Raw genomic sequence first — 25577 nt, forward strand, 5'->3', positions numbered from 1 at the left:
TGGTTAGTGGCTGCCATGTTGGTCAGCACAGAGAACATTTCCGTCACAGCAGAAAGTTCTGCCAACCCTAATCTAGGAAATATATCAACACTGGATGGTCATTTCGATCTCTCTTTATAAGGAAGCAATGAGCTTTTTGCCTAAAGACTGGAAGACTGTAGTGCAAGAGAACTTTATTATTAACGGTTTTAAGTTTGCGGGAATTGAACAAATAACTACCTTACAGCCTTCATCACGTAGCCATTTATTAGAGTGACCTAGAAGAGAGAGACTGGTTGGGTGTTTGCAGTCTCACAAGCTCTTGCTAAATTCCAGGACAAATTTCAGACGTAGGCTAAATTAGTTAATAGTTCTTCTGATTGCTAAGATGTAGTTGGTGTGCTTTTAATGTTCTTGTGTTCCTTCTTTCCTGGTTTAACCTATAATAAGCAGAAGCGGTTCAGAACATTCCAAAAAGTGAGGAATTGTTATATTACTAGTTAATATAGGGCTTCTGAGGAAAAACTGGTTCGCTTTTCCAAATTAAGTCTTAACGTTGCACTTTTCCTTCAGTTACTATTGAAATATGATGTGGTAGGGTCTAGCCTTAAGGAAATTTTCTGACCCTTGGGTGAATTGAATTAGGCTGACAGCTCTTAACTAGGTTTCCCTGATGTGGAAAGGAAGGCAGCCTTACCGGTACAGTTGAGTGACTTCCCACATGTCCTAAACCTTAGGACAGTGCATCTCTTACACTGAAGACTATAGAAACCCCCATCCGATTCTGCAGGTCTGTAGTGGGCCTGAGAGGCTGCATTGTTGACAAGCTTCTGGGTCTTTCTGCGCTGCTGGTCTTTAGAACACACTTTGAGTTGCAGTGCCTTCGGTCATTTAGAGAATAATGTCTAGAACCATAACCAGTAGGAAACGGTTTGAAGGTGGAGATGTCCTCATTTTTGTGAAGGGGAGTCGCAGTAGTCACAGTTGGGCCTCCTGAAGTTTATTCTAGGTGGAGAAGGAATAAGACTGTTAGCGTCTGTATTTGTGAGGCTAGGAGTTGTGTGGTATGCTAGATTTCAGGATAGGAAGCCATGTGAAAGTCTTAAATACTATAAAATGAAGAATTTTTACCCTTTAAAATTACCCTTTCTGGGTAACTGTAAATAACCTGAAATAGGTATTCTTAATATTGAGGCTTTTTTTATTTATATAAAAAGTTGTTTGACTAGAGTATTAATTTTAGTGGTTTAGCTTCTTCCATATACACCATCTTTCATAGCTCAGTCTAGGAACATTCAACTATTAAATGATACAAATACTAGGGGCACCTGGCTGGCTCACTCAGTGGAGTTATGTGACTCTTGATCTCAGTGTTGTGAATTCAAGTCCACATTGGCTGTAGAGATTACTTAAAAATAAAACCTTTAAAAAAGAAAAAAAAAGGTATAAACACCTGATGTTAAGAGTAGTAGACAAGATTTAAAAAGGAAAAGAGGAGGGGTGCCTGGGTGGCTCAGTCAGTTAAGCATCCAACTCTTGATTTCGGCTCAGGTCATGATATCCCAGTTCATGAGTTCAAGCCCCGTGTCAGGCTCTGCGCTGATGGTGCGGAGCCTGCTTAGGATTTTCACTCTCTCTCTGTCCCCCTCTCCCTCTCCCTCTCCCTCTCCCTCTTCCTCTCCCTCCCTCCCTCCCTCCCTCCTTCCATCTCTCTCTCTCTCTCTCTCTCTCTCTCTCTCTCTCTCTCCCTCCCTCCCTCCCTCCCTCCCTCCCCCCTTCTCTTTCTGCCCCTCCCCTCCTCGCTTGTTCTCAAAATAAATGGGTACATATATGCATACACATAAATATAAAATTACATATATATATTAAAATTCTCCAGAAAGAAAAGAACAGACTCATGTTTCCAGTTGTTGAGTTCCTGGGTTCTCCATTTTCTATAAGGGGAAATAGATTTACTATAAATTCCTTTCTAAAAACAAAGGCATTCCTTTATGTTATTGTACGTTTTGTGGGAGCCAAGAACGTACCTGTTTAATGATATCCTCAGTATTTTCTTAGAAGTAGAATTCGTTTACAAGATTTGTTCCTTTGGTTAGAATAGTGGTCAGACTGCTCCTCTCTCCATATCACTTTTGCTCATTGTGTCCCTCTTTTCTCCTTAGTACAATAAATAAAGAACAATTTTCCAAGAGAAAAAATGACACACTGGATCCTGAACTGTAAGTAATTTCCCTTGAATAATCAGTACACTTTGGTGTTCCTTCTTCCTTCGTTCTCTTGGTTTGCAGAGGCAGTGAGATGGTTCTATATCCTGAGGATACCTGTACATAACATACGTGCAGCATAGATGGTAGAAAGGTCGAAGTTTGCTTTATAGTCCATATTCGTTGAGATTTCACTAAATCCGGCTGATAGTTTGGTGCTTTATGGGCCCATGTGAAGCCACAACACACCTCTGCTCAGTGTCCTGTGTTCTGTCCCTGTTTCCTGGTGCATTTTCAAATGTCTTCATGCTCCCCTACTTTGTAGCCAGGCCATTCAGAGCACTGAACTGTGCCAGTACTCTGGGCACGCCTAAAATGGGTAGGATGGTGTCGGACTCCTTTGGAAGTTTAAAAAAGCAGCAGTGAGCTTTCACTTATTACTGTCTACCCACAGTCCATTTCAAATGGTCACATTCAGGGGCACCGGGCTGGCTCAGTCGGTAGAGCGTGCAACTCTTGATCCCAGGGTTGTGAGTTTGAGCCCCATGTTAGGTGTAGAGATTACTTAAAAATAAAATCTAAACAATTAAAGAAATTTTCCCATTCAGTAGCTTAACTTAATTGCTTTTGAATTTTGTTCTGCCTGTTAATATTAAAGAGCTTTTAAAAACTAAAAACCTTTTTAAAAAAATAGCTATTAATTCATTTCTTTGAATGTGATGTTTGGCTATCTTTTGAATTGTTCAGAAATCAAGGGAAATGTTGGAAAATTTTGATTTGGTTAAAGTTTTGGATTTCATCTTGACTTTTTGGCTTTTCATTTTCAGGTTTGTTGAATGTACAGAGTGTGGAAGGAAGATGCATCAGATCTGTGTCCTTCATCATGAAATCATTTGGCCATCTGGGTGAGATGGCAGTATTTTTTCTAGAGTTACTTTTCATTGTGCATTTTAGCAAGTTTTTGGTTTTGCAGTGGGAATGGGAAGAGATAATTAAAATTCACTTTTAAGACATTTAGTAAGCTAGAATCCAAAAATATAGGTCTTTTAATTTGCATGCATTGCTTTAATCCAAATACAGATATTTTACTCTGTTGGTTTTTAAAGTTCTCTTGTAAAGAATTTATATCAAAAATAAATGTTTTTGAAAAATCAGTAGAGATAAGAAATCTGTAGCACCTGAAAACTAGCAAAGGAGTGTGTTAGAAGCAATTAAAGTTGCCAGGTTTTGAACGCTACTTATACCGGCAACAGTAGAAAAATGACAAGATCTGGAGGGTGTCGATGGGGCAGCTCTGTTGTCACCTCTGAGAAAATGTCGTGCTGTAAATGATACGCTAAATGGTGATGCTGGTTAGGATTTGATGTTTTGGGGGTTGGACAGTAAGTTGCATGGCTATTGTCCAGTGAAGACAGAGTTTCATAAAAATGACTAGGTACAGACTTTAATAAACAAGCTATTCTTTAGCCCCATGTTCTGTTTCTGAATATTCTCCATGTATTTACTCAAGCTTCATATTATCAAAGACTTTGTCAGCAATGAGTGGATTTTTGTCCATTCTGACACTTGTCTGCTACTCTGGGTCTCCTTTTACTCTCCAGGAATGGGAGTTGATCCCAGCTCTGTTCCAAGGGTGGGAGTGTCTATGCCTGAAGTGACTCATTCAGATGGGATCTAGGGGTGCCTGGCTGGCTCAGTCAGAAGAGCATGTGACTCTTGATCTCAGGGTCACAAGTTCGAGCCCTATATTGGGATAGAGATTACTTAAATGAATAATAAAAACTTAAAGATGGGATGTCTGCACTGCTCTACGCTTTGTTGATGCTGGTTTGGAGGTCACAGAAAAGAGGCAGCTAATCTACACATTTCTCCAAAGTAACACACAGGGAAAATCACAGTCATTTGGTGTGTATATGGCTTGTCTTTAGATATGCCTTTTTCCTGTTCTTCTTAATTACAGAGTAGGTAGGAATAGTTGAGAGACTTTCAGTGCTTCTTGCGATTTAAGGTCAGTCACCTGGTTAATGAATGCTTGTATGTTCTCAAGTTTTTGTAAGAAATTCTACTTACGCACACATCCTTAAATAATTCGGACAAAGAGTGTACCTTCTAAATCTGTTGGTACTGGGGCTCCTGGGTGGCTCAGTCTGTTAAATGTCTGACTCTTGATCTCAGGGTTATGAGTTCAAGCCCTGCATAGATACGTAGATAGAGATATATAGATACATATAAATAAATCTACTGGTACTCCTCTCAAAGTACTTATTTACATTCCTGCCAGTAGGCATTTGGATTTTTGCCAATGTGATTGGCCAAACAAATTCTTGTTTTCATCTGTAATCCATCATCTTGTCACATGTCAACCAGTTTATATGCTTATATGTTTATATGCTTAACATTTCCTCATGGTTTTTTGCATGTTTTTCAATTACGGTTTTTTTTTTTTTTAATTTTGTTTTTTTTTTTCAACGTTTATTTATTTTTTGGGACAGAGAGAGACAGCATGAACGGGGGAGGGGCAGAGAGAGAGGGAGACACAGAATCGGAAACAGGCTCCAGGCTCTGAGCCATCAGCCCAGAGCCTGACACGGGGCTCGAACTCACGGACCGCGAGATCGTGACCTGGCTGAAGTCGGACGCTTAACCGACTGCGCCACCCAGGCGCCCCTCAATTATGGTTTTTATACTTTTTTTTTTTTTCTTTTAGTGATTTCTTCATAATGCTCTTTGTATATTAATAGATTAACTCGTTAAATACTTAGAAATATTTTTCTCAGGTTGTCTTTTGGATTTAACTTGGTACATATATATGGTAAATTTTGTGGCATATGTTACTTTAAGTGTTTCTCTAAGCTGTGTAAGCAAAGTTCTGGTTTACGTTTTAGATTTGTCTGCGATGGCTGTTTAAAGAAATCTGCACGAACCAGGAAAGAGAATAAATTTTCTGCTAAAAGTAAGTTTCATTCTTACAAGTAAATCTTGGCAATACTTCATTGAAGCATAGTTAAAAATAACCATCCAAGGGGCACCTGGCTGGTTCAGTTGGAAGAGCATGTGACTCTTGATCTCTGGTCATGAGTTCAAGCCCCTTGTTGGGTATAGAGATAACTTAAAGATAGGTAGGTAGGTAGGTAGGTAGGTAGGTAGGTAGGTAGGTAGGTAGGTAGATAGATAGATAGATAGATAGAAAGAACTTATAGATAGATAGATAGAACATAGATACATAGGAAGGAAGAAAAGAAAGAATAAACCATCCAAAATGAATTTTCTTCCTTCAACCTTATTTAAAATATTTAATTAAGCAAAGTCAGAACCAAAACCCAAAATTTTTTCTATAATCTACCTAAAGGTAAATAGTAAATGTACTTTGTGGTGTAAAATTCATTAGACCTGGGGCTCCTGGATGGCTCAGTCAGTTAAGCTTCTGACTTCGGGTCAGGTCATGATCTCATGGTTTGTGAATTCAAGCCCTGCATCAGACTCTGTGCTGATAGTGCACATGATAATAATAAACATTACTTAAAAAAATTTTTTTAACGTTTTATTTATTTTTGAGACAGGGAGAGACAAAGCATGAACAGGGGAGGGTCAGAGAGAGGGAGACACAGAATCTGAAACAGGCTCCAGGCTCTGAGCTGTCAGCACTGAGCCCGATGTGGGGGCTCGAACTCACGGACCAAGAGATCATACCTGAGCTGAAGTCGGCTGCTTAACCGACTGAGCCACCCAGGCCCCCCAATAAACGTTATTTAAATGTTTAAATAAACATTAGAAAAATTTATTAGACTTAAGGGAAAAAAATGTACATGTGGAGGATGTGTGGTTTTCTTGTTTGTTTGTTAATGTTTCTTGGAAGGAGGGAGACCTCTGGGGGTAGGGGGTCAGACAGAAAGGGAGAGAGAGAATCTGACACAGGGCTCAATCCCACAAAACGTGAGATCGTGACCTGAGCCAAAATCAAGATTCGGATGTTCAACTGACTGAGCTACCCAGGTGCGCTGGATACATGTTTTTCTTTCTCCTACATTTCTTCATTTTGGGGCATTTCTTAACAGGGGCCACATGTGGAAATATTTGTCCAGAGTTGCCATCCCATGAGTCATTACCTCAGTTTTATCCATACCATTAATTGGGGCTTCTTTTGTAATCTTGATTGGGGATTTGGGGGAGTGGTAGTCAAAGATTGTATCGTACAGCTGGTATTATCTCGTGATAGTATTTGATTTAATTTTGTAGATGCCCTTGCAAATTTTTGCTGACCTACAGGTTGCTTTTACTCCTGCAAGGTTTTTCCTAATACCCAGCCATTGTTATTTTTAAATATTACTACAGTCAAGGGAAAGTGCATATGGATATTCTTTGTTTTAACATCTGAGATTGGAAATTTTCCCAACTAAAAGGTTAGGGGAGAACATTTAAAAAGTATTGGCTACCAGGGCGCCTGGGTGGCTCAGTCCGTTGAGCGTCCGGCTTCGGCTCAGGTCATGATCTCGCAGTTTGTGAGTTCCAGCCCCGTGTCGGGCTCTGTGCTGACAGCTCAGAACCTGGAGCCTGTTTCGGATTCTGTGTCTCCCTCTCTCTCTACTCCTCCCCCACTCACGTGTGCGCTCTCGCTCACTCGCTCTCTCAAAAATAAACAAACATTTAAAAAAAAAATTTTTTTTTTTTAAGTATTGGCTACCATGCCTGCCTCACCTATACTAAAATCTATACTAAAATTGGAATGATATAAAGATTTGCATTGCTCCTGTGCAAGGTTGGTACACAAATTTGTGGAATAGTCCATATTTTTTTAAAAATTGTTTTCAAGTATTGACCACATTGTTTTTTGTTTTTTGTTTTAATTTTTTTAATGTTTATTTTTGAGAGAGCAGGGGAGACACAGAATCTGAAGCAGGCTCCAGGCTCTGAGCTGTCAGCACTGAGCCTGACACAGGGCTCGAAGTCATGAACCATGAGATCATGACCTGAGCCAAAGTCGGACACTTAACCGACCAGGCCACCCAGGAACCCCCACATTGCTAGCTTTTAATAAAAGTTTATCCTATTTATACCAAAACAGAAATATTTGATATTGAAGTCTAAGACTTGATAGAAACAAATTTGCACTGTGCCTACAACTGAACTTTTCACTTCTACATTCCTAGGGTTGCCATCTACCAGGCTTGGCACCTTTCTGGAGAATCGTGTGAATGACTTTCTTAGGCGACAAAATCACCCTGAGTCAGGAGAGGTCACTGTTCGGGTAGTTCATGCTTCTGACAAAACTGTGGAAGTCAAACCAGGCATGAAAGCAAGGTATCTAGTAATTTTCCCTTTTCTTCTTCTATGGTTCTGCAAATGCTTATACAGTCACTGCTGATGATTCTGATCTGAATGAGGTGTTGTGGTTTTTCCCTCTAATCTGAATTGTGTAGGTTTGTAGATAGTGGAGAGATGGCAGAATCCTTTCCATACCGAACCAAAGCCCTCTTTGCCTTTGAAGAGATAGACGGTGTTGACTTATGTTTCTTTGGCATGCACGTTCAAGAGTATGGCTCTGACTGCCCTCCGCCCAACCAGAGGTAGGAATTAAACATCTGCCTTCCAATTTAAATGGGAGTTTGAAGTTTAATAGGCAAAAAGCATCATGGGCAAGAAACTGATGTACTTGGTTTGGAAATGGAAATGTGGATTCTCACTGCTCAGTAACACTCTTCTGTGGCCTTAGTATATCAGGAAGGGGATATGAACAACAGCCTCAAATCAGAAGTGGGAAGCAGTGGGCTTAAATCTAGATTGTGTTAACAAGTACCTTGCCTGAGAGGTATATGAAAGAATGTCACACAAAAAAAGTTAGGATATGGTTTTGAATTTCTTGTTTCCAAAATAGTATAAAGGCCAGAATAAGAACACTGCCAGAATACATTTGGATCCATAAATACTGATTCATATACTCTGCTTCAGGCTCTACTGGGCACTGAGATTAGAATAGAGCCATAGGCTCATGAAACTCCCCTGAAGTGTTCACAGTCTAGTCATTTATCTGTGACTACGTGATGTGCATTACAAATGAGGTAAAAAAAAAACCTAGAAGAGAGAAAATATAATGTCACGAGTCACATAAGGAGTTGGTTTCTTGACTTGGTTTCTTTCTCCCCACTTCGTATAGGAGAGTTTACATATCATACCTCGACAGTGTTCATTTCTTCCGTCCTAAATGCTTGAGGACCGCAGTGTATCATGAAATTCTAATTGGATATTTAGAATACGTCAAGAAATTAGGGTAAGAATATTGATCAATACTATTTTTACTTTTTTGTTTTTTTTTGTTTTTTGATCATTTATTTTTGAGAGTGCGTGAACAGCGAAGGGGCAAAAAGAGAGGGAGACAGAGGATCCGATGCAGGCTTCGCACTTACAGCACAAAGCCTGATGCGGGGTAGAACTCAAAATCCGCAAGATCCTGATCTCAGCCAAAGTCAGACACTTAACCAACTCAGCCACCCAGGCACCCTGATAAATGCTATTTTTTAAAAGCAATTAGCTTAAACTAACTAGGTTTTAAACTAATCACTGTGTTGTTGTGGTAAGACCTAGGTTAAAACGTACAGATCTGTGACTTTTTGGCCCCTTTTCTCAGTGCTGCCAGTCTGACAGTAAGGGATATTTTGACCCTAGTTGTACTTGTCCCAGATTGGTTTTATTTAGTTCAGTTAAGCTGTTGGGTACAGTTTGATTGGAAGGTTGATTGTTACTTAAGGCCAGAATCTTAAAACAGCAGTTGATCTCTGAAACCTGGGTTTCAGAACCAAAAACAGACTAAGGTCGGGAGATACATATATCAGACTGGTTCCTTACCTTCAAGTATACGTATGTGTGCTTAAGAATATTCACCACTTCACCTTGCAAGTTATTACTCTTAACATTTTGCATCTCGTTTAGCTCTCTTGTTGGAATGGACCCATATTCCTTTGCATTGTAGTTTTTGGGTCTTCAAATGCAGCTTTTTGGGGGTCTTTTTTTGGGATTTTTAGATCCAGGATTATGCCTGGTTCTGGCCTAAGAATTTTGGTCTGATGCTAAATTGTACACTTTGTATTATCTTGTAAAAAAAAAAAAAATCATTGGTTTCTGTACTGACTCCATCTTGTAGCATTCTTTCTGGAATGGATGATAAATTTTTCTCTTGAATATTCCGTCTATTTGTGTTGATAGATATACAACAGGGCATATTTGGGCATGTCCCCCGAGCGAGGGAGATGACTATATCTTCCATTGCCATCCTCCTGACCAGAAGATACCGAAGCCCAAGCGACTGCAGGAGTGGTATAAAAAGATGCTTGACAAGGCCGTGTCTGAACGAATCGTCCATGACTACAAGGTCAGGAGGAGTGAGGGGCGATGACAGAACTGGAAATTTACTAATCCTGCTGCTCTGTATTCTGTCATTTGACTATCTTAACAAAAATCTTCTGTTTGTTCTCCCTTTTTCAAAGCAAGAAAAACTGTTTTAAAAGAGACTTAGATCAACAAATCTCTTTTAAAGATGTGACGAGAAATGTATTTTAGCCATTCATGATTAGAGAGCATCTCACAATAACAACTTGAACAGATAAGTTTCTTATCTGTTGTTAACTCCTGGGGAGAAAAGCACCAACTGGTTGTTTCCCGAGCAGCATAGAGAGCGGGTCTGTAGCCATGCAGTTTCCAGTATTTGTAGTTTAGGTTGTTTTGAACACATTTCTCAGGAGGTGGGGGATGGGTATAAGGCAGGCATTCCTCACATTACAGTGTCTTGTGTTATCAGGAGTAGTAAAGGCCACAGTGTGATTGATGATGCCTCTGCCTCTGCCATTGGTCCTAGCAGGATAATTTCCTACTTTGTATAAAGGCAGGTAATCTCCCTGTCCTCACAGGCAAAGAGGAAAGACAAAACCAGAAATACTGACTGCAGACCATGATTTTTCATTGTTTATGACTGAATGTCTCCTCGGGCCATGGGGCTTAGGTATAAAATCTCAGCCACCTTTCTTTCAGATGACATTTTAATCTTTCATGTTTCTTGTGTCCATTAGCTATGACTGTTTTTGTATGGTAAATGCTTTTTTAAAAAAAAATTATTTGTACCTGGGTATTTTCACAGGATATTTTTAAACAAGCTACTGAAGATCGATTAACAAGTGCAAAGGAGTTGCCTTACTTTGAGGGTGATTTCTGGCCCAATGTTCTGGAAGAGAGCATTAAAGAACTGGAACAGGAGGAAGAAGAGAGAAAGAGAGAAGAAAACACCAGCAACGAAAGCACAGATGTAAGGGCTTTGCATTTTCTTTCCAGCTTCTGCCTTGATTCTCATGGGTAATCAGGAGCGGGCTTAAGTTTTGACTAGGTCTAAAGCTCTCAGGTGTGAAAGAGCTCCTTAAATTGGTCAAGAAATAATTGGCTTAGATAAGTTACTAATGTTCTCTTTCCATGGTTTTAAACCTTTTTAACATCAGATGTTGTCCCCCCCCCCCCCCTTTTAAAATGGAACCTTGGATTTCTGGTAATGGAAAACAGAAGGAAGGAAACCCTGAAAAACTGATAGAAGAATCACTTATATAGAACAGGGGGTAGCAAAGTACTTCCTGTAAAGATCCTGATCATGAATATTTGGGGCTTTTTTTTTTTTTTAACACTACTTTATACATGTACATACCATTCTTAGCCATATGAAAACAGGCCTGGGCCAGAGTTTGCCAGTCATCCATACACGACCTGGCTTTTGTCAGAGGACCATCTGAGATTTTCCTGGTCAGTTATTTCTCCATAGCGTAGCTAGAATGGTCTTCGTTGAGTCCAAACTACTAAAGTCACCCTTTAAGTAGCTTGTTGAACTCTTCATAGCCTTGTAGTTTGAGTTGTCTTTTCAAGCTGTTGTTTTATTTTTTGCAGTAGACTCATAAAATTCTAGAATGTGAGTGGAAAGAAATGAAACCAAGGTGTTTGGCTTCCTGCTTCCAGTGTATTCTTCAGTATCCCACACTGCTACTCCTTGTTCCCTGTCCTCAATTCTGGAATAGGATGGATAGATCTCAGGGGTCTCCACAAACTGTGAGGCTCTTGTCAAAAAGCTAAGACTGCCATTGCCTTATTGAGGGATCTTAGTGTAGGGATTCTTCACTGGGAGAAAATTAGTACAAAAACTTTAGTAAACTTTAGTTCACCGTAAGTAACAGCTTAAAAAATAGGGTACATGTAAAAGTTGGCAGAAGGCATAAGATTAGAATCTCTAGTGTCAAAGAAAAGGAGGATCCTTCTACCATTAGTATTATTCAAATCACTTCTTAACAAAAATGTTAACATTTTCTTGTCCCCTCTGTTAACCTGCAGGTGACAAAGGGAGACAGCAAAAATGCTAAAAAGAAAAATAATAAGAAAACCAGCAAAAACAAGAGCAGCCTCAGTAGGGGCAACAAGAAGAAGCCAGGCATGCCCAATGTGTCCAACGACCTCTCGCAGAAGCTGTATGCCACAATGGAAAAACACAAAGAGGTAAGGTGTGGCCATTTGGGGAGGAAAAGCAGGGCAGGGGTTCTGAAACACTGCCTACCACGGTTGGCATTAAACACGAGCACAACAAACCATTTGAAATTCAGAAGAAAGAAATCCTCCGAGGAGTAAGAAGGAAGAAAAGAGGCTAGCTAGAATAGGAGGTAAGAACAGGAAGTGATACGGATGCTTTGATTTGCAGCTGTGTTAGAAATCTTGATGGCTTTGGATCGTGCCTCATACATTAAAAGCATAAGCATAGCCTGTCTGGGGTTTTTTTGTTCGTTTGTTTGTTTTTGAGAGAGAGCATGAGTGAGAGAGGGGCAAAGAGAGGGTGGAAACAGAGGATCTGAAGTGGGCTCTGTGATGACAGCAGAGAGCCTGACATAGGACTCAAACTCAGCAACTATGAGATCATGACCTGAGCTGAAGTCGGACACTTAACCAACTGAGCCACCCAGGCACCCCCCTGTCCAACTCTGTTTGTAACCATCAGGACTTCTGAGTTCTAGTGGGTGCCTCATTTGATATTCTCAACCATTAATAGTTACTATTTCAAGCAATATTTTGTGTCACAAGATTCTAGCATAACAGGATAGTTGGGAAGTACCCTTAGAGTACATTGTAATACGTTTGACTTAAGTTGTGGATGTAGTCTACATCTTCAGAGTAAATAAAATCATAAATAGTGGGAATTAGAGTCTGAGGTCGTCAACTTGGGTTTGTTGTCTTAGCTGGAGGGTAACATACAATGGAAGTAATCATGATCGTTACTGGAAGGTTGGCCATAGTAAAGATTTCCAAGGGAGTCACCAGATGGTTTTATTTGCCTCTGTTTTGAGTGATTTATTACAGGCATTCCCCACTTGTTAGATTCAATGCTTTCCTGTGCGTCACATTTTCAAAATGCTCTTCCTCGCTTTGAATGCTTTCTTTGAGCCACAATATTACAAGGTCTAGCACACGTCAAGGTTCTTTGATGCTTTTAACTTTTGGCATCTGTTTGAGATGTGTCTCTACTAAGTGTGCTCTCTTGCTGTATGTTCTTTTTCTGGAAATGTGTCTTAAGGCTCTTGTTTTATGCAAACACTGCTGCCCAAGTATATTACAAGTGTTACTGCCAGTTCGCTGGTCTCTGGGAAACTGGTAGAATATAGTGTCCAGTACCACAGTTGCTCACAAGGTCCTGATCTCCTAAAGGTACATTTTTCAGTGTAATGAGGTTTCACATTTAGAGACTAGTTAATGTAAAATAGACCTACAATATCAGCTTCCTGTTGCAGCCTTTACACTAATGGTTATAGTAGTTCATGGTGATTGGGTCCTTTCAGAATTTAATGAACAAAACTTCTGTTTCTGCAGCAAGAGCTAAGAAGGTTTTGTTTTGTTTTGTTTTGTTTTTTCTTGCCCATCCCCACGAACTTTTTAACATTTCAAACTTGCGGAGAGTTGCATAGTGGACCCCCTGCCATAGCCCTTGCTGAGATTCACCAATTGTTCGTGTTTTGCTACATCTTTTCTTTATCCCATTCAAGCTAAGGAAGAAGACCTCCTTTGCTTAACCACACTGTGGCTTCACACTCAGGAGACTTCCCCCAGTGCCACCATCTAATGTCTGGCCCTTCCGCTCCAGTTAAGGATTGTGTGTCAGGTTGAGCTGCCACGTCTCGGTTCCTGGCTTTCTTTTGTTTCATAACATGGCCGTTTGTTGTAAGTCAAGGCCAAAAGTGTTTCGTAGGATGTCCCTCAATTTGGATTTGTCTGACTTGTTCCCTCTTGATTCAGGTCCAACCATGGATTCGGTCTTAGAGTAGACCACTTTGGGGCAAAATGTGCACTGTCCGTGCACTGTGCTTGCCCCAGACCCTTCTTGTTTTGAAGGGATTATTAACGAGAAGGTAACAAGCTGTCGATTTCAGGCCCATTGTAGTCGTTCTCAGAGAAGAGACGAGAGGCTTGTGAGCAGGAGAAAGCAAGGGCTGTATCGTGGGACCTCGTGTGATTGTAAGCTCTTCCAGTGGCCCCGGCCTCACGGGCATTCAGCTCGACTCGCCTGTTGCCTGCCATTGGCCTGGTGCCACGCAGCGCTCTTGTTCCAGAGTCAAACTGAGGTTGTCTGCTTCGCAGGTCTTCTTTGTGATCCGTCTCATCGCCGGCCCTGCCGCCAACTCCCTGCCTCCCATTGTTGACCCTGACCCCCTCATCCCCTGCGACCTGATGGACGGGCGGGATGCCTTCCTTACCCTCGCCAGGGACAAGCACCTGGAGTTCTCTTCGCTGCGCAGAGCCCAGTGGTCCACCATGTGCATGCTGGTGGAGCTGCACACCCAGAGCCAGGACCGCTTTGTCTACACGTGCAACGAGTGCAAGCACCACGTGGAGACGCGCTGGCACTGCACCGTGTGCGAGGTAGGCCCCAGGGGCGGGGAGCAGAGGGCGCTGGGCTGTCCTGGGTTCCTGAGAGCCAGTGCCCGCAGATGTCACACAGGTCTGCGCTCAGCGCCAGGGGTGAAAAGTGGCGCAGAGGGGGACGGGCCTGCTTCTCCGATTTTCATGGCAGAGCCGAAGAGTCTTTCTCAAAGGGGCCCTTGGGACCCCAGCAGAATACATGCAATGTTTCTGAATGACTTAAATCTTGGAGAGTTGACTGTGCCTGTTTCTCCCCCAGGATTACGATTTGTGTATCACCTGCTATAACACTAAAAACCATGACCACAAAATGGAGAAACTAGGTCTCGGCCTAGATGACGAGAGCAACAGCCAGCAGGCCGCGGCCACCCAGAGCCCAGGGGACTCCCGCCGCCTGAGCATCCAGCGCTGCATCCAGTCCCTGGTGCACGCCTGCCAGTGCCGCAACGCCAACTGCTCGCTGCCGTCCTGCCAGAAGATGAAGCGGGTCGTGCAGCACACCAAGGGCTGCAAGCGGAAAACCAACGGAGGCTGCCCCATCTGCAAGCAGCTCATCGCCCTGTGCTGCTACCATGCCAAGCACTGCCAGGAGAACAAGTGCCCGGTGCCCTTCTGCCTCAACATCAAGCAAAAGCTCCGGCAGCAGCAGCTGCAGCACCGGCTGCAGCAGGCCCAGATGCTCCGCAGGAGGATGGCCAGCATGCAGCGGACCGGCGTGGTGGGGCAGCAACAAGGCCTGCCCTCCCCGACTCCCGCCACGCCCACCACGCCCACCGGCCAGCAGCCCACCACCCCGCAGACGCCCCAACCCCAGCCCCCCTCTCAGCCCCAGCCTACCCCTCCCAACAGCATGCCACCCTACTTGCCTAGGACTCAGGCTCCTGGCCCTGTCTCCCAGGGTAAGGCGGCGGGCCAGGTGACCCCTCCGACCCCCCCTCAGACTGCTCAGCCACCCCTTCCGGGGCCCCCACCTGCGGCAGTGGAAATGGCAATGCAGATTCAGAGGGCGGCTGAGACGCAGCGCCAGATGGCCCACGTGCAAATTTTTCAGAGGCCAATCCAGCACCAGATGCCCCAGATGACTCCGATGGCCCCCATGGGTATGAACCCACCCCCCATGGCCAGAGGTCCCAGTGGGCATTTGGAGCCAGGGATGGGGCCCACGGGCATGCAGCAACAGCCGCCGTGGGCCCAAGGAGGCTTGCCTCAACCCCAGCAACTACAGCCCGGGATGCCGAGGCCGGCCATGATGTCAGTGGCCCAGCACGGTCAGCCCTTGAATATGGCTCCCCAACCGGGACTGGGCCAGGTAGGCGTGAGCCCTCTCAAACCAGGCACTGTGTCTCAACAAGCCTTACAAAACCTTTTGCGGACTCTCAGGTCTCCCAGCTCTCCCCTACAGCAGCAACAGGTGCTTAGTATCCTTCACGCCAACCCCCAGCTGTTGGCCGCGTTCATCAAGCAGCGGGCTGCCAAGTATGCCAACTCTAACCAACAGCCCCTCCCCGGGCAGCCTGGCATGCCCCAGGGCCAGCCGGGGCTGCAGCCACCTACCATGCCGGGCCAGCAGGGCGTCCACTCTAATCCGGCCATGCCGAACATGAACCCCATGCAGGCAGGCGTCCAGAGGGCCGGCCTGCCGCAGCAGCAGCCACCGCAGCAGCAACTCCAGCCACCCATGGGAGGGATGAGCCCCCAGGCTCAGCAGATGAACATGAATCACAACGCCATGCCTTCACAGTTCCGAGACCTCTTGAGACGGCAGCAGATGATGCAGCAGCAACAGCAGCAGCAGGGAGCCGGGCCCGGAATCGGCCCTGGAATGGCCAACCACAACCAGTTCCAGCAACCCCAGGGAGTTGGCTACCCCCCACCGCAGCAGCAGCAGCAGCAGCAGCAGCGGATGCAGCATCACATGCAACAGATGCAACAAGGGAACATGGGACCGATGGGCCAGCTCCCCCAGGCCTTGGGAGCCGAGGCAGGAGCCAGTCTGCAGGCGTATCAGCAGCGACTCCTCCAGCAACAGATGGGGTCCCCCGCTCAGCCCAACCCCATGAGCCCCCAACAGCATATGCTCCCAAACCAGGCTCAGTCCCCACACCTCCAAGGCCAGCAGATCCCTTCTTCTCTCTCCAATCAAGTGCGTTCACCCCAGCCTGTCCCTTCTCCGCGGCCACAGTCCCAGCCCCCCCACTCCAGCCCTTCCCCGAGGATGCAGCCTCAGCCTTCTCCACACCACGTGTCCCCACAGACCAGTTCTCCACATCCTGGACTGGTAGCTGCCCAGGCCAACCCCATGGAACAAGGGCATTTTGCCAGCCCGGACCAGAGTTCAATGCTTTCTCAGCTCGCTAGCAATCCAGGCATGGCAAACCTCCATGGTGCAAGCGCCACGGACCTGGGACTCAGCACCGATAACTCAGACTTGAATTCAAACCTCTCACAGAGTACACTAGACATACACTAGAGACACCTTGTAGTATTTTGGGAGCAAAAAAATTATTTTCTCTTAACAAGACTTTTTGTACTGAAAACAATTTTTTTGAATCTTTCTTAGCCTAAAAGACAATTTTCCGTGGAACACATAAGAACTGTGCAGTAGCTGTTTGTGGTTTAAAGCAAACATGCGAGATGAACCTGAGGGATGATAGAATACAAAGAATATATTTTTGTTATGGCTGGTTTCCCACCAGCCTTTTTTTCCCCCCTTGTGTGTGTGGTTCAAGTGTGCACTGGGAGGAGGCTGAGGTCCGTGAAGCCAACCATATGCTCCTGCCTTGCACCTCCAATAGGTTTTATTATTTTTTTTAAATTAATGAAAATATGTAATATTAATAGTTATTATTTACTGGTGCAGATGGTTGACATTTTTCCCTATTTTCCTCACTTTATGGAAGAGTTAGAACATTTCTAAAACCAGAGGACAAAAGGGGTTAATGTTACTTTAAAATTACATTCTATATATATATAAATATATATAAATATATATTAAAATACCAATTTTTTTTCTCTGGGTGCAAAGATGTTCATTCTTTTAAAAATGTAAAAAAAAAAAAAACAAAAACAAAAAAAAAAACTCCTTTCCTCCCCTCAAGTCAACTTTTGTGCTCCAGAAAATTTTCTATTCCGTAAGTCTGAGCGTAAAAACTTCAAGTATTAAAATAATTTGTACATGTAGAGAGAAAAATGACTTTTTCAAAATATACAGGGGCAGCTGCCAAATTGATGTATTATATATTGTGGTTCTGTTTCTTGAAAGAATTTTTTTCGTTATTTTTACATCTAACAAAGGAAAAAATTAAAAAGAGGGTAAGAAACGATTCCAGCGGGATGATTTTAACATGCAAAATATCCCTGGGGTTTCTTCTTTGCTTGCTTTCTTCCTCCTTACCCTGCCCCCACCCCCCCATACACACATACACACACACACACACACACACACACACACTTTCTGTAAAACTTGAAAATAGAAAGCAAAAACCCTCAACTGTTGTAAATCATGCAATTAAAGTTGATTACTTATAAATATGAACTTTGGATCACTGTATAGACTGTTAAATTTGATTTCTTATTACCTATTGTTAAATAAACTGTGTGAGACAGATACCTGACCTTGTTTCACTTCTTGCCATCACATCTTTGTCTTAGCACACATTGATCTGATTCAATGTCTGGTACGTGGGGTTCAGAGGAAAAAACAAAAGCACTAGTTTGCAGCCTTCCTACACTATTACATAAAGTGAATTCACAAATAGATTTTGGTAAATTTATCCAAAGTTCAGGGGAAAAACCAAATACCAGCTAAATGTCAATTTCACCAATTTTAATTGATATTCATTAGCTTTTCACAGCTTGACATAGGACCTTACAGGGATAAGAGTGAGCACCTCAGCTGGATCATACCTAAGTCAGAAGTAGCTCCTTGAGAAAACAGCACTTGCCTTGGGCGACATAAGTGCTTACCCTCTGTTACACTTTGGTTTTGCTACCTGCTAACCAGTAAGTCAATGAGAGGGGATGCGGGGTGAGGATCTAAGAGAGGAGAATGTGTGGAAATAAAATCTGGAAACCTAAGAGATTACAACGATGAGTCCAGTATTGTGCTAGGTGTTTACAGAATGAAGAGGTCTCCAACTAAACCATTAGAAATTTAAAAAGCAGAATACTGTTAGCTGCTTTGGCATCATCGGGCAGTCCTTGTTTTTGTCGTAGAGCTTTACCACAGTCCACTAAGGACTAAAGAAAGATCTTCGAGGAGCTTAATTCAAACACCTATTCTATTTTATATTGTCTCAACAAAAATAACCAGCATCTCGATGTGAGATGAACTTGCGCGCTGAGCATTAACCAGAGACCACTCCAGAAAATGTCACGCACCTACCTGCCTTGGCTCGGTGGTCCAGCAGATACACCTGGAGCACCTCCGTTCTGTGCCAGGCAGGATGGCACACAAGGACAGGACGCAGCCCTGCAAGAAAAAAAGATGCTTAAGGGGGATAAAAGTAGAAAGCGTTGATGGTACAAGCAGGGAACAGGTGCGAGTCGGCAAAACCTGCTGATGGGAAAGTCTGGAAAGGATAGTACTTAAAATGGATCTTGGAAGGGCGCCTGCCTGGCTGGTTCAGTCGGTAGAGATGCGACTTAATCACAGGGTCCCAAGGCCGAGCCCGTGTGGTGGTGTACAGTTTACAATACATGCGATACTAAAAGAAAATTTAAAAACCAATCTTGGAGGGAAGATGGAAAAGGTGGAGGATGAGTAAGGAGAGAGAAGAATCCGACCCTGTTGGAAAAACAGCTTCAAGGTCCACTTGACACCAGATTACAGAAGAGGGTGGACACCTGCTACAGAAACCCCCGCCCACCCGTTTTCTCCCTAGTTCTAGGGGCCCAGGATTAATCGGAGCCCCCAACAGGGAAATAACTCAGAATTCTAAGCTATTTCCAAGCAGTAAATACTAGCCTCTAGCTAAGGGCAGCTGGGTTGAAGTGTTCAATCATTTTCACTACAATGTTGTAAAGAGGGAGTAGGGGCGGAAATAAGCGGGAAGGGGGGAAAGCTGTCCTTCCCCAGGCCAGGGTCAGTGTTAGGGGGGTCGATAAGGATGAATCCAGAATCAGGAATACAAGAAGCTGATTTCAATGTTTCTGTGTTTGAATATTCTCACCACGAAAAGTTGGGAAGAGCTGAAAGGCCCAAGTCTCTGTCTGGCTGTTAATAACACATCAGTCTAGGGGCGCCTGGGTGGCGCAGTCGGTTAAGCGTCCGACTTCAGCCAGGTCACGATCTCGCGGTCCGTGAGTTCGAGCCCCGCGTCGGGCTCTGGGCTGATGGCTCAGAGCCTGGAGCCTGTTTCTGATTCTGTATCTCCCTCTCTCTCTGCCCCTCCCCCGTTCATGCTCTGTCTCTCTCTGTCCCAAAAATAAATAAACGTTGAAAAAAAAAATTAAACAAAAATAAAAATAACACATCAGTCTAGGAAGTGGACCCAATGGGGGCGAGTAGTGTTCCAGGTGCTTCCATTTACCTTGCTTACACACAGCCCCAACAGACAAAGGAAAAGTGACAAGTCGCTCAAGGGCACACAGCCAGTAAATGGCTTCCCAGAGTCAAAGGTCTGTGGAGCTCCAAAGCCTCTCTTCTCCGTATCATTCATCCCCCTTAATAGGGAGAAGCCCTAATGATGGCATCAAATTAACTACATACGACACAGGGGCCCCGTTCCAAGCAAATGCAACATACAGACTAAAACCTGAGAGGGGGGAGGGCAGCAGAGGGGGTGCAGGGAACAAGGAATCGTAAAGATAAGTTCCCCAGACTTCTTTTACAACCAGATGGATGGTGTCCTGGAATGCTACGTTCGTGATGAGGTCACCCTGGTTAAAGAGCATAGACCAGTATCAAAAGTAATAAAACGTTTAAGAATAAAGTTAACAAAAGAGGTGTAAGATTTGTACACTGAAAACTGAAAAAAAAAAAAAAAAAAAAAAAAAACATCGTTCATGGATCAGAAGACTGGGAAGACCTCACTAATGCTGGGCAAAGGTTACGCTCCAAACCCATCTAGAGATTCAATGCAACCCGTACCAAATTATCTGCTGGCTTTTTTCTTTTTCCTTGGAAGACACTGAGATGCCGATCCTAAATTGTATATGGAAATGCAAAGGAGCCAAATAGCCAAAACAATCTTGAAAAAGAAGTATAAATTTGGAGGACTCATACTTCCAAATTTCAAATTTAAACTACAAATCTACATTTCACGAAGATGGCGCTAAAGGCAAAGAAGGAAGCCCCTGCCCCTCCCAAAGCTGAACTGAAAGCACAGGCTTTGAATGCCAAGAAAGTGGTGCTGAGAGGCGTCCACAGTCACCAAAAGAAGAAGAAGAAGAAGAAGAAGAAGAAGAAGAAGAAGAAGATGATGATCCGGGGCTCCTTCCTGTCTGGCTCAATCGGAAGAGCACGCAACTCCTGATCTTGGGGTTATAAGTTCAAGCCCCACATTGGGGGTAGAGATCGTTAAAAAAAAAATACACTTTAAAACAAAAAAAGAAGATCCGCACATCACCCACATTCCCACGGCCCAAGACACTGCGTCTCCTAGGGCAGCCCAAACATCCTTGAAAGAGGCCCCCTAGGAGAAACCAGCTTGAGCACTATGCCATCATCAAGTTCCCCCTGACTACCGAGTCAGATATGAAGAAAATAGAAGACAACAATACACTTGTGTTCATTGTGGATGTTAAGGCCAACAAGCACCAGATCAAACAGGCTGTGAAGAAGCTCTATGACACTGATGTGGCCAAGGCCAACACCCTGATCAGGGCCGGCAGAGAGAAGACGGCATATGTTCGAATGGCTCCTGACTAGGAGGATGCTTTGGATATTGCCAACAAAATTGGGATCATCTAAACTGAGTCCAACTGGCCAAATTTAAATTTTTTCACTGTAAAAAATTTTAATACAAAATAAACTACAAATCCAAAGTTGTTAAGATAACAGTAGTAGCATAAGGACAGACATTTAGATCAATGGAACAGAGTCCAGAAATAAACCCAAATATTTCAGTTGAGTTTTGGCAAGAGTGCCAGGAGAACTCAATGCAGAAGGGATAGTCTTTTCAACAAATGGCGCTGGGACAATGGGATATCCACAGTGTAAAAGAAAGAAGTTGGACCTCTACCTCATGCCAAATACAAAAATTAACTCAAAATACATCATAGACCTAAATGTAACAGCCAAACCTACAAAAGTCATAGAAGAAAACAGGTATAAGTCTTCATAACCTTGGATTAGTCAATAATTACCTAAATTAAAGCACAAGCAACCAGGAAAAAAATTGGACTTGAACATAATTTGAAACTCTTGTACATCAAAGGATAGTATCAGGAAAGTGAAAAGACACTCCCATGGAATGGGATAATGTATTTGCAAATTCTATCTGATAAGGGTCTGTGTATCTGGACTATATAAAAACTCTGATACCAAGGGGCACCTGGGTGGCTCAGCTGGTTAAGCGTCCAACTCTCTTGGTTTCAGCTCAGGTCATGATCTCACAATTGATTAGTTCAAGCCCCACTTTGGGCTCTGCACTGACAGCGTGGAGCCTACTTGGGATTCTCTCCCCCCCCCCTCTCTGCCCCTCCCCTGCTCGCTCGCTCTCTATCTCTCTCTCTCTCTCTCTCTCAAAATAAATAAACTTTAAAAAATGGAATCATCATGGGGCGCCTGGGTGGCTCGGTCTGTTGGGCGTCCGACTTCGGCTCAGGTCGTGATCTCACGGTCCGTGAGTTCAAGCCCCGCGTCGGGCTCTGTGCTGACAGCTCAGAGCCTGGAGCCTGTTTCAGATTCTGTGTCTCCCTCTCTCTCTGCTCCTCCCCAGTTCATGCTCTGTCTCTGTCTCAAAAATAAATAAAAGTTAAAAAAATAAAATAAAATAAAAAATGGAATCATCATGATGTATCATCTTAAAAAAAAAAAAAAAAACCTCTCATACTCCACAATAAAAAAAAAGATACATAACCCAATGAAAAAATGGGCACCAGATTTGAATAGATGTTTCCCCAAAGATGAGATACAAATGGGTAATAAGCACATGGAAATGAAACGGCTATAAAAGTACAAGTGTTGGGGCGCCTGGCTGGCTCAGTCAGTAGAGCATGCAACTCTCGATCTCAGGGCTGTGAGTTCAAGCCCCATGTTGGGTGTAGAGATTACTTAAAAATAAACTTTTTGAAAAGTACAGATGCATAGACATAAAGATGGTCACACTAATGCTTCAGCAAAAGGCTGACTTGAAACTGAGGAATTTTTCTCTTCATTTTTGAAGCCTCCTCCTCCTCCTTCACTTGTTGTTCTGTAGAATCCTTTGTTCCAGGAACTCCTTATCAATATAGACATCTCGGTGACCTCAATGTATACTTAGTAACAAGATTCAGACAGCTGTTGCCAGGGCTGGTCATGAGACCACCTTGAAGACATGACGAAGGATCGTGGCTGGCCGCACATACCAGATTCTTATCAAAACAGCCTAGATCCTGTGTTTTCCTATAAAACCCTTCAGCCTTTCACCCCAGGCGGCTCTACAGTTTTTCTTTTTTCTTCTTTTTTTTTAAAGCAGTTTCCATACCCATTGTGGGGCTTGAACTCACAACCCCAAGATCAAGAGTCGCCCGTTCCACCACTGACTGAGCCAGCCGGGTGCCCCTGGTCTTCAGTTTTGAAGACATCAGCCTGTGGCAACCTCTCCTGCCTGGCAAAGTAATACAATTATCGTCGCTCTTTATCACCAAACTGTCTTCGTGTTCTATTTCGGCTCCGGAGCAGGAGCACAGAGGTCAGTTCTCGACAACAAAAAGATACCCAACGTCATTAGTAATTAGGGAAGCACAAATAAATCGAAACTACAATGAGATGCCACTTCACACCCACTAGAATGGCCATAATCGAAAATAGACAATAACCAGTGCTGGCGAGGATGTGGAGAAAGTGGAATCTCACCCACCGCTGGTGGGGTGGAGAATGGTGCAGCCACTTTGGAAAACTGTAGCAGTTCCTCTAAAAAGTTAAATATCTGTATGCGTAGGAATGATTTATACACTGCAGAAAATTTATCTCAGTAAATGTCTGTCCATAACATAAGAAGTAGTTACATCCAGAGTTACGATACGACCTAGCAATTCCTCTCCTTGTTATATACCCAAGAAAACTGAAAACGTACGTCCACACAAAAATGTGTGCCCAAATGTCCATGGCAGCATTATTCATAAAGGCTGAAAAAATAAGCAATTCAAATGTCCATCCAATGGAATAGGATCCAGCCCCTGGAAGCAAGGAAGGAGGGATTTACACGACAACCTGGCTGAATGTTGAACACATCGTGCTCAGTGAAAGGAGCCAGACACAAAAGACGACATACTATATGGTTCTATTTATAGGAGATGTTTCAAACAGGCAAATCCACACAGAAAGAGAATAGAGCAGTGCTTGCCAGGGGCTCAGGAAAGGGGAGAGTGAGGAGAGACTCTTGATGGGTACAGGGTTTCTTTTTGGGGTGATGAAAATGTTCTGGAATTAGACTGTGATGATGGCTGCACAGCCCGGAAAGTACTAAAAACCACCGAATTGCGAGCTTTCAAAGGGTGAATTTTACGATATGTGAATTAGATCTCAATTAAAAAGGAGGCCACAGATCAGCCGGAGGGACAGTGCTCTTTCGAGCCGCCTCCCAAGGGCCCCACCTGAAGTTCCAGGGGTGTTCAGTGGGCAGGCGGGAGGCCTGGAAAGTCAGAAAGAGTGGGTCTGCGGGATCACTGAGAGGAAGACCTGTTGTCAGGTGCAGATTTGGGCAAAGTCTGTCCCAGGAGAAGCGGGGCTCCCTCGGGGTGCACGTGAGTTTCTACTCAGTGGAAGAAACAGACCTCTAAGAGCGCCGGAGTCTTTTATTAAAAATACAGATAGAAGGGCTGCTGGCTGGCTCAGTCGGTGGAGTGTAAGACTCCTGATCTCAGTGTTGTGAGTTCGAGCCCCACGCTGGGTGCAGAGATAACTTAATAATACAATCCTTAAAAATAGAGAGGGGTAGAAAAAAGGGAATAATGTCCTTCATAAATGCTCGATAGTGACACAATGATTTTACCTAAGCCTGACGTTTTTGAGACGGAAATTTGTCATCCTTCTTCCTGGCTATGCAGAAATTAACCCAACAGGGAGAAACAGCAGCAGATAACATCTCCCAGCTAAAACCCTAAACCTCAGCTCAGTCATTGCCCATTTATGAAGCCCTGAAGGCCTACTGTGTGTGACAACCCCTGGAGACAGAAGAACCAAAACAAAAAAACTAAAATGAAGCAACAGCCAAAGTAAACCACAAAATCAAAAGGTTTGGGAGACAAGTGCCAACAGATGAACGCGTCGAGGAGGCCTGGGATAGGTACCAACGGGGTGGTATCCCGCCTTGAGAAAGAAGGAAATCCTGCCATTTGTTACAACATTGGTGGCCCTGAAGGGCGTTATGCTGAGTGAGGTAAGTCACACAGAGGGAGACAAAGACTGCAGGCTCTCAGTTATGTGGGGAATCTAAAAAAAAGTCAGATGTGTAAAAACAGAGTCAAATAAATGACGGTTACCAGAAGCCCAGGGGTGGACAGACTTGGGGCATCTGCTGTTTAAGGCTATAAACTTGGAACTAGCAGACGCACGCGTCCTGGAGACCTAATGCACAGCACGGTGATTATAGTCAACGATTCTGTATTATCAACTTCAAAGGCACCGATAGGCTGGCTCTGAATTGCTCCCACCACAAAGAAACAAATAATTATGTGACATAAGAGGTGTTAGCTAAAATGGTGGTAATCATATCACAATAAGTAAGTGTAGCAAATCAACGCATTGCCCACCTCAAACTGACACAGTGCTACATGCCAGTTATATTTCAAAAAAGAAATATCAAAAGGTTTGGGGGCAACTGGCTGGCTCAGTTGGTTAAGCGTCTGACTTCGGCTCAGATCATGATCTCACGGTTCATGAGTTCGAGACTCGCATTGGGCTCTGCTCGGACAGCACAGAGCCCACTTCAGATCCTCTGTCCCCCTCTCACTGCCCCTCCCCCACTCAAGGTCTCCCTCTCTCTCTCTCTCTCTTTCTCTCTCTGTCTCCCTCAAAAATAAACATTTAGGGGCGCCTGGGTGGCGCAGTCGGTTAAGCGTCCGACTTCAGCCAGGTCACGATCTCGCAGTCCGTGAGTTCGAGCCCCGTGTCAGGCTCTGGGCGGATGGCTCAGAGCCTGGAGCCTGTTTCCGATTCTGTGTCTCCCTCTCTCTCTGCCCCTCCCCCGTTCATGCTCTGTCTCTCTCTGTCCCCAAAATAAATAAACGTTGAAGAAAAAATAAAATAAAATAAACATTAAAAAAAATCAAAAGGTTTGGACTAATGACTATGGAGACAACTCACCAGTCTGTAACCTTAGGCAAGTA

At 43.8% G+C, this 25577-nt stretch overlaps 1 protein-coding gene, 1 long non-coding RNA gene and 2 pseudogenes across 3 annotated transcripts in view; 3 read left to right on the forward strand and 1 right to left on the reverse strand.

Annotated features, from left to right (window-relative positions):
- Nucleotides 1–17709, forward strand: part of EP300 (E1A binding protein p300) — an 82831-nt gene extending 65122 nt beyond the window's left edge. For both annotated transcript variants that reach the window (XM_043562705.1, XM_043562706.1), the window contains 11 exons: nucleotides 2142–2198; nucleotides 3011–3088; nucleotides 5069–5136; nucleotides 7331–7481; nucleotides 7601–7747; nucleotides 8335–8448; nucleotides 9381–9546; nucleotides 10309–10473; nucleotides 11535–11696; nucleotides 13821–14102; nucleotides 14362–17709. In XM_043562705.1, the coding sequence (XP_043418640.1) occupies nucleotides 2142–2198; nucleotides 3011–3088; nucleotides 5069–5136; nucleotides 7331–7481; nucleotides 7601–7747; nucleotides 8335–8448; nucleotides 9381–9546; nucleotides 10309–10473; nucleotides 11535–11696; nucleotides 13821–14102; nucleotides 14362–16572 (3601 nt within the window). In that variant the 3' untranslated portion in view covers nucleotides 16573–17709. The remainder of the gene's footprint in view (nucleotides 1–2141; nucleotides 2199–3010; nucleotides 3089–5068; nucleotides 5137–7330; nucleotides 7482–7600; nucleotides 7748–8334; nucleotides 8449–9380; nucleotides 9547–10308; nucleotides 10474–11534; nucleotides 11697–13820; nucleotides 14103–14361) is intronic.
- Nucleotides 229–18608, reverse strand: LOC122472805. The gene is made up of 3 exons (XR_006294524.1): nucleotides 18487–18608; nucleotides 677–984; nucleotides 229–419 (listed from the first exon to the last, which is right to left on the reverse strand). It is a non-coding gene; the product is annotated as an uncharacterized LOC122472805 (long non-coding RNA).
- LOC122474145 lies at nucleotides 6881–6975 on the forward strand (annotated as a pseudogene).
- A 985-nt stretch (nucleotides 18609–19593) lies between the features above and the next one.
- LOC122473908 lies at nucleotides 19594–21049 on the forward strand (annotated as a pseudogene).
- The last annotated feature ends 4528 nt before the right edge of the window (nucleotides 21050–25577 follow it).

This window comes from Prionailurus bengalensis, chromosome B4, assembly GCF_016509475.1.
Source record: "Prionailurus bengalensis isolate Pbe53 chromosome B4, Fcat_Pben_1.1_paternal_pri, whole genome shotgun sequence".
NCBI lineage: Eukaryota > Metazoa > Chordata > Mammalia > Carnivora > Felidae > Prionailurus > Prionailurus bengalensis.